The 7,861-nt window shown below is 63.2% G+C and overlaps 2 protein-coding genes across 2 annotated transcripts; one reads left to right on the forward strand and one right to left on the reverse strand.

The window, feature by feature from the left end:
* Window positions 1-665: 665 nt before the first annotated feature.
* Window positions 666-3,948, reverse strand: CD164L2 (CD164 molecule like 2). Its single transcript, XM_054395379.1, has 5 exons — window positions 3,864-3,948; window positions 2,000-2,107; window positions 1,775-1,852; window positions 1,529-1,597; window positions 666-835 (listed from the first exon to the last, which is right to left on the reverse strand). The coding sequence occupies exons 1-5, from the start codon at window positions 3,946-3,948 to the stop codon at window positions 666-668; spliced, it is 510 nt and encodes a 169-aa protein (XP_054251354.1).
* Window positions 3,949-6,338: 2,390 nt separating this feature from the next.
* GPR3 (G protein-coupled receptor 3) lies at window positions 6,339-7,325 on the forward strand. The gene has a single exon (XM_054395378.1). It carries the CDS (start codon window positions 6,339-6,341, stop codon window positions 7,323-7,325), a length of 987 nt encoding a protein of 328 aa, XP_054251353.1.
* The last annotated feature ends 536 nt before the right edge of the window (window positions 7,326-7,861 follow it).

Genomic DNA, 7,861 nt, shown 5'->3' on the forward strand with positions numbered 1-7,861 from the left:
TGGTGCCAGGGGCTCTGTGCATGAAAGGGGGGGACTGAAGGGGGCCCCCCCACTTCCTTTCCTCTGCTAACAACTCCCAGGAAAACAGCAAACCAGCTGGGGAGTGTCCTTCATGCAACCTAGGTGAGAGCCCCCACACCACCAACCCCCTCTGAGGAGGGACAAGGGAAGGGAGAAGCTCTGGGGGCTCAAGGGGGTGCAGCCCCCTCCCCATTGCCACAGGCACCCAGAACCTACTGATTGTCCTCTCTGGCAGCGTGCAAGGAAAGAGAGATGGGGCACAGCCCCCCACGTTAGACACGAGAAGAGCCTGGGCCCCATTTGGCTTCCAGGAGACAGATGTGGGAGTCCCCATGGGGCTCAGAGCCAGGCAGCAACAGACAGAGGTGGCGGCAGGACAGCCGGACACCAGCGAGGGGACAGACAGGAGATGGTGACCCCTCCCCATCTCCCAAACCCTCCCCACCCAGGGTGAGGATGGACTGGCACAGACAGCCACGGGTGACAACACTCAGCTGCGAGAAGGACACAGCTAGGCAGGGCACAGAGCCTCACGCCCATGGCTGGCACTCCCAGCCTGGCCTCCAAGGGCAGCCTTGACCTATGCCTCACCCAGCACAGGACACCCCCTCACCAGGTCCATCCCGGGTGGGGCTGTGGGGTCCTTACAGTGTTTGGTAGGTGCTGTCCTTTGACTTGATGAACTTGATAATGAAGAAGACCACAGCCTGGATGCTGAGCACCAGCACGATGCCACCGATGAAGCTGGCAGTGTCGAAGCCGGGAGCGTGGAACTCGGGGCTGCCCGTCAGGGGGGCACTGGTGGTGCTGCTCCCTAAAGGCAAGGGGCCAGTAGGCTGGAGGGGTCATGGGCATTGTGGGCATCCCTGGGCATTGATGGTCTCACAAAGGAGGGGGGATGTGGGGGCTCACGCAGACCCCAGGGCTGCGATGTGCCCAGTGCCACTCAGATGGGAGGGACTCAGCCCCTTCCCGTGCTGGAGCAGCCAGCACCAGGCAGGAGAGAAGCCAGTGGTGAAAGGATCCCAGAGGGATCAATAATTCAGAGGGCTGTGGGCTCTGGTTACCTGCTGGAATCAGCCCAGAGCTCTCCAGTTCCCCCTGCCTAGAAGAGGCTCAGCTCTGCTCCACTGCCAGCCTCTGCTCCACTGCCAGCCTCTGCTCCAGCCTGGCTGCAGATGGTACTTCCCAGCACAGGCAGCAGCAGGGATGGTTCTGGGCTGGGTTGTGGGGAGTTATGCCCCCCCCAGCCCCATGCTGGTATCGCTGCAGCCCATGGCAGGTGGGGACAGAGCTGGGACCCTGGGGTGTGTTGGCATCTCCCGGCAACAGCCAAAGCTGAAGCTCCATGGATGCCAACCCTGAGGGTATCTTTGCTCATCCCTCCCCAGGGATATGGAACATGGAGGGAAGCAACTTGTCCTATCCCACTGGATGCTGTCCCTTGGGGTGCCTGCCCCCTCCCCCCAGCCCATCCCACCATCTCCTGCCCCCCAGATCTGCTCACTTGGGGAGTGTGTTGCTGGCTCCTTGCTGTGGGCCTGTGGAGGCTCTTCAGTAGGGGAGCTCAGTGCTGCTGGGGACAGTACAGAGGGATGGGGAAAAGGTTACCAAGGGGCATCACTGTGAACCCCTCACCCCCTGTCCCAGGCCCAGGGGAGGGATTTCATCCCCACAGCCACACCTCCATCCTGAAGGGTGCTGGGTCTGGGGGACTGCTGGGGGGGGGGAGGGGGGGGAGCAGTGTGGTTACCTGGGCACAAGGAGCTGCTGTTGTAGAGCACGCAGGACCCCCATGCTGCCACCCCCCTCTGCACGCAGCCCCCGGACTCTGTGGGCAGAGGGAGCAAGGTTTGCCCATGGGACTGAGCTGCCAGCACAGTCCCACCATGGTCACAGCTCAGCAGCAGGGCTTGGGGAAGCCTGGGGGCAGGCGTGGGAGCCCCTCACTGCCTCCCTCCATGGCTCACCCCCTCACCTGGTTCCTCCTTGGGGGTCCTGCAGCCCACCCAGACGCAGCCGGTGCCGTTGTGTGAGGTAGTGCTGGCCATGCATGCCCCACAGGACCTCAGCTCACCACATCCTGCTATAAACCAGGACAGGGGATGAGCTCCAGGCCAGCATCTATCACCCACCCTCAAATGGGGTCTGGGCTGGACCCTCTGCCCCACAGAGGATAATTTCTTGTGGTCATAGAATGGTTTGGGTTGGCAAAGCTCTCTGAGAGCATCCAGGACAACCATCAGCCACCACCATGGCCACCAAACCATGGTCCCAAGTGCCCAGCTCCAAGGGATGGGGACTCTACCACCTCCCTGGGCAGCCTGTTCCAATCCCTGACCACTCTTGCAGGAAATAAATTGTTCCTTGTCTCCAACCTAACCCTTCCCTGGTGTAATTTGAGGCTATTTCTTCTCATTCTATCAGCTGATAGTATGGAAAAGAGCCCAACCCCCATCTGGCTCCAGCCTCCTTTCAGGGAATTGTGTACAGACCCATGAAGTCTCCCCTCAGCCTCCTCTTCTCCAGGCTGAACCTCAGCTGCTCCTCATGCAGCAGAAGGGATGAAGGCAACAAACCCAGCACCAAACCCACCCTGGGCAGCTGCAGGTGAGTTTGTAGCACCAGCAGAGGGGACAGCCCACAGCTGCCAGCACCCACAGCCCGGCAGGAAGGCAGAGCTCACCCCAGGGCAGCAGTGAATCACTCAGGTGCAGGTGGAGCTGCTCTCCCCCCACGCACTCTCACTCATCATTAATTTACAGCCACAGCTCCCAGCAAGGGAGGGGAGCAGCGCCCGGGCCCTGACTGCACCTCCCTGTGTTCCACACCCTCCTAGGAAGCTCTTCCCATCCTGGATGTGTTTCCAGACTCACAGGGGGAAAATTACCACACTGCCACCCCAGGGTTTGCAGGAGGGGGTTGTGGGCTGGCACCCCCCTGGGCTGGCTGCCCAGCAGGGGCTTGGCCATGCAGGGACTTTGCACTTGGCTTGTTGGAGAGGGCTTCCCACCACCCCACCTCCCTTTAGGGTGGGCAGCTCCACCCCACTCAGTCTCTCCCCCTCTTAATCTTTTAGGGTCCTCCTGGTCACTGAGGCTAAATCCAGAAACCTTTTCTTTCTCCCAGTACCCCCACAGAGTACAAGCAAAGAGGGCAACTGGTGGCGTAAGGCTCCAAGTGGGATGCTGCGGACCCATTGCCATGGCTACGGGGGGTGGGCACACCGCCGCCCCCCGCCCCCCAGCTCCGGCATTTGGAGCCCTGCCGGGAACCAATAGGGAGTGGGGCTGGGCTCACCGGGGCTGCAGGCTGATTGAGTTATTTTTATCGCGGCAGGAACAGACGCTGGAGCCCAATGTTGGCAGCGCCGGCCCCTCCCGTCAGATGTGGGGAGAGGGAAATAAAAGGTGGGGACATCTCCATGGGCGCTCTGGGTGCGGTGGGACAGGCCAGGGTGGCACTGGGCGGGAGCAGGGGGATGGGCGAAGGGGAGCAGCAGCAAGCTTGGCTTTGCATAACTGATGCCCGGAGTTGCCGGCACCCGGGGCAGAAGGGTGACAGCTCCGCTGCCCCCTCCCTACGAGATCCCCCCCGCAGACCCTGCACCCCCCTTATCCCGCACCCCTCCAAGCCCTGCGGTTCGCAGCAGGACCCACAGCCCCTCTCACCCCCCCAAAACCGGGGCCAGCCGAGGGAGCGGAGGCTTTTCAACCCCATCCCGGGTGAGGGAATCCCGCAGGCGAGGAGAACCCTGAGCGAAAAAATATCCCCTGAAAAAGTTCTGCTGCAAACTCCCCTCGTCCCCCACCTCCCCTCCCCTCGTTACCCCCCAGCCGTACCTGCGCGGGTGGGTGCGGGTCCCTGCGCGCACAGCAACGCGCAAAGCAGCGCGCAGCGCAAGGTCCCTGCGCCCGAGGGGGCCATGGCCCGGCGCGCTTTAGGCTCGATTCAGCCAGGCTCGACTCAGCCTGGTTCGGCCAGGCCAGGTCCCGGCAGGAGGTGTCGGTGAGAAGCTCCCGGGAGAGCAGAGCCGCGGGACATGCGCGCCCGCGGGAGGCGGCCCCGGAGGGGGAACGGGGACAGACAGTGACGGGGAGGGGTGGCCCCGCCTCGTCTTGCCCCGCCCCGCCCCGTCCCGGGGGGCCCGGCCTGTGGGGGAGCTCCTCTTTCCAGGTGCATCCCAGCCCCCCGCACCTCCTGCACCTCCCGGTGCGCTGTCCGGGCAGAGGCGAAGCTGCCCTCGGTGGGGTGGGGGGTTGGAGAGCCGGGAGCTGCACCCCAGCATGAAGCCTGCCGCAGAGCGCAGTGCACTGCACCCCGTGCACTACACCCCCTGCACTGCATTCCCTGCACTGACCAGCACCCACTGCAACCCCTGCACTGTGCCCACTGCACAGCCTACACTTCACTGCACTCACTGCACACCCAGCATACCTCGCACTGCACCCACTGCAACCCCTGCACTTGTGCTCACTGCACTCACTGCACTGCCCCCACTCACTGCTCTCACTGCACTCACTGCTGTCACTGCTCTCACTGCACATGCTCCAGTGTCCAGACCACCACCAGCCTCCCGGAGGCTGCAGTGGTTCCCTCCGTCACTCCCGGAGCCCAACCACGCCCCCTCCTCAGGACCTGGGGCCTCCTTCAGCACCGCGAACAGCTCCCGCCGGGCTGGGCCGAGTCTCGCTGAGTCCATCCGAACCGAACCGAGCCGAGCTCCGCCGGAGCAGCCGTGCCGAGGCCACCGGGGGATCCCGACGCCCGCTGGGTCCTAGCTTGGGACATCCCGGAACCCCCGGACCCGGCGGGGAAGGCACCGGGATTTCGAGGAACGGTGGCGGGGAGCGTCTCGACAGAGTCCCTTGGGTGCCCTCGCCTTATCCTTCCTCCTCCTTCTCCTCCCCGCGAGAGCGAAGGCTCCCCGCCAGCCACCCCCCACCCCCGGGCCAGGCCTTCCCGGTTCTCCCGGTGATGAATTATTCAGCCCCGCGTGGGAAGCAGGGTCCGCGGGGAGCCGCTGGTGAAACGTGGCAGGGCTGCGCACCCCCGGCCGTGCCGAGGCGGCGGAGGGGGCCACACACACGACCCTACTTCACACCCCTAGCGGCTCCAACTTCCCCCCCACGGGGCCGCCCTCTCCCTCCAATTCCCACGCACAAAGCCTCTGAAGTCGGTGGGGGGGGCGAAAGAGGGGGGGGGGAGCTTGCACCCCCCCGCCTCTGCGACACTGCCCCGCCAGGGTGGGGGGACCCGGGTTTGGGCAGAGGGGGGCCCCGGGGGCGTGGGAAGGAGGGTCGGGGGGGGAAGCTGTTTTTATGAATGATCTGCTCCAGCCCCGCTGCGATTACTATGCGGCGCGCGCGCCCGGCAGGGCGCTGATTGGCTCCGGCGCACCAATGACGTCACAGCGAGGAGAAAAGGGCTGGGGGGGGCTGTGGTGAGTCACCCCCCCAATACACAGCACCCCCAGCATCATCCATCCCCCCCTCACCGGGCTCGGTCACTATAACTCGGCGGTGCCCATGGCAGCGGGCACCGAGCCCGCGCTGAGCATCTCGGCAGGTGAGTGCGGGCACCGGGCGGGGGGGACACGGACATGGGAGGGGGGCACAGGCACTGAGAGGTGCACCGACCCTGGGATCGGGGGTACCACACAGACACCGCGGGGGGACACTGGGAGGGAGTCTTGGGCAGCTCTGTGGGGCCTCTTTTTCCTGGGGCTCTGCTGCCTGCTTGGGTCCCCCCCCCGATGCAAAAGAAGGAGATCCCCTCTCTTGGGGGGCCGGGCCCGGGTTTGGGGGTAAGTGGGATTAGGGCCACCTGCTGCTTGGGATCCTGTTGGTTTTTGCCCAGAGTTCTTCGGGGTGGGTACAAACCAGAATCAGTCCTGCCCCCCTGTGTTCCTCCTGCCCCCCCCACATTTATCCAATTTATTGACCAAAATTACAACCATGGACCAACCCCAGCAGCTGGTGCAGGGGGGAGCAGGCTGAGTGGAGGTGTCATGGCCGTGTGTGCCCTCTCCCCCTCTATTCACATATTTATTTTTCTTTGCTTGCAAAAGAATCCAAACCAAACTCCCACGTCCACAGAGCCCCCACTCCCCCCACACGCCCTGCTCTGCCCCCTCTGCTTTGGGGGGAGGCAGCACTGTCCCTGGCTGGTGGTAAACAGACAGCTCAGGTGAGTCCCCACAGGCACATCTTGGGCACAGGAACACAGCTGGGTCCCCTCAGGAACAGCTCAGGTGTGTCCCCACCACGGGCAGCAGGTGCTGAAGGAGCTGCTCTTTCAGGTCAGCCTCTGCCAACATGATAGAGGAAGGTGCCCCCAGCTCCAGTGAGGGCCAGCAAGGCCATTTCCTGGCCAGGAACGGCAACGACAGCTCCTTGGACCTGGACTCTGTGGTGCAGCCTCTTGCCCTGAACCCCTGGGACGTTGTTCTCTGCATCTCTGGGACCATCATCTCCTGTGAGAATGCCATCGTGGTGGTGGTCATCTTCTACACCCCAGCGTTCCGGGCTCCCACGTTCCTCCTCATCGGCAGCCTGGCCACAGCCGACCTGCTGGCTGGCCTGGGGCTGATCCTGCACTTCGCCTTTGTCTACTTCATGCCGTCGGAGGCAGGCAGCCTGCTCACCATGGGGCTCCTGGTCACCTCCTTCACAGCCAGCGTCAGCAGCCTGCTGGCCATCACCATCGACCGCTACCTGTCCCTCTGCAGCGCCCTGACCTACTACTCGGCCAGGACGGTCACCAGGACTTACATCATGCTGCTCCTCACCTGGGGAGCCTCCATCTGCTATGGGCTCCTGCCCATCATGGGCTGGAATTGCCTGAAGGAGCCCTCCGCCTGCAGCATCGTCAAGCCTCTGACGAAGAACCACCTCCTCATCCTCTCCGTCTCCTTCTTCCTGGTGTTCGCGGTGATGCTGCAGCTCTACGCGCGGATCTGCAGGATCGTGTGCCGGCACGCCCACCAGATCGCCATCCAGAGGCACTTCCTGGCCAGCTCCCACTACGTCACCACCCGAAAGGGCATCGCCACCTTGGCTGTCATCCTGGGCACCTTCGCCTCGTGCTGGTTGCCCTTTGCCCTGTGCTGCCTGCTGGGGGACTACAGCTCCCCCGCGCTCTACACCTACGCCACGCTGCTCCCCGCCACCTCCAACTCCCTGCTCAATCCTCTCATTTACGCTTTCCGGAACCAGGAGATCCAGAAAGTGCTCTGGACGGTGTGCTGCGGCTGCTTCTCCCCCACCCTGCCCTTCCGCTCCCGCTCTCCCAGCGACGTCTGACGCCAGCCCCCTCCCTTCCTCCGCCCCCAGCCCCTCTGCACCTAGCACTCACCGAGTGGGGCTGGGGCGTTCTCCGGGGGGCTGCTTTTTGCCCCTTTGCCTTCCCAGCGACAGGTTCTGGGAGCTCTCCGAGTCCTGGCAGCTGTGGTTGATCGCTGGGGTTGGTGATCTGGAAGATCTCTTCCAACCAAATCGATTCCAGCAGCTCTTCCCAGCCCCATCCTCTCAGGCACAACACTTCTCGTCCTCTGCTTTTCCACTTTTTTGAATGTACAGGAGAGAAAAAGGCTATTTTTTACCGATAATATGATCTATATTTATGCACGGGGCAGGGAGGGCCCGAGATTCTCATATTTTCTTTGCAACTCGTTCTGATAATTTATTGTTTTAAAGGGGGGGGAGGCGATTCCAGCAACGTCCCCCCCAGTTCCTGTGCCTCATCATTTACCTCAGATAGTGCAATCTGTATTAACTACATTTGGGGAAACTGGGGGGGGGGGGGGGGGGGGGGCACTCGTTTGCCGGAGGAGGAGGGG

This window comes from Indicator indicator, chromosome 33 (genome assembly GCF_027791375.1).
Source record: "Indicator indicator isolate 239-I01 chromosome 33, UM_Iind_1.1, whole genome shotgun sequence".
NCBI lineage: Eukaryota > Metazoa > Chordata > Aves > Piciformes > Indicatoridae > Indicator > Indicator indicator.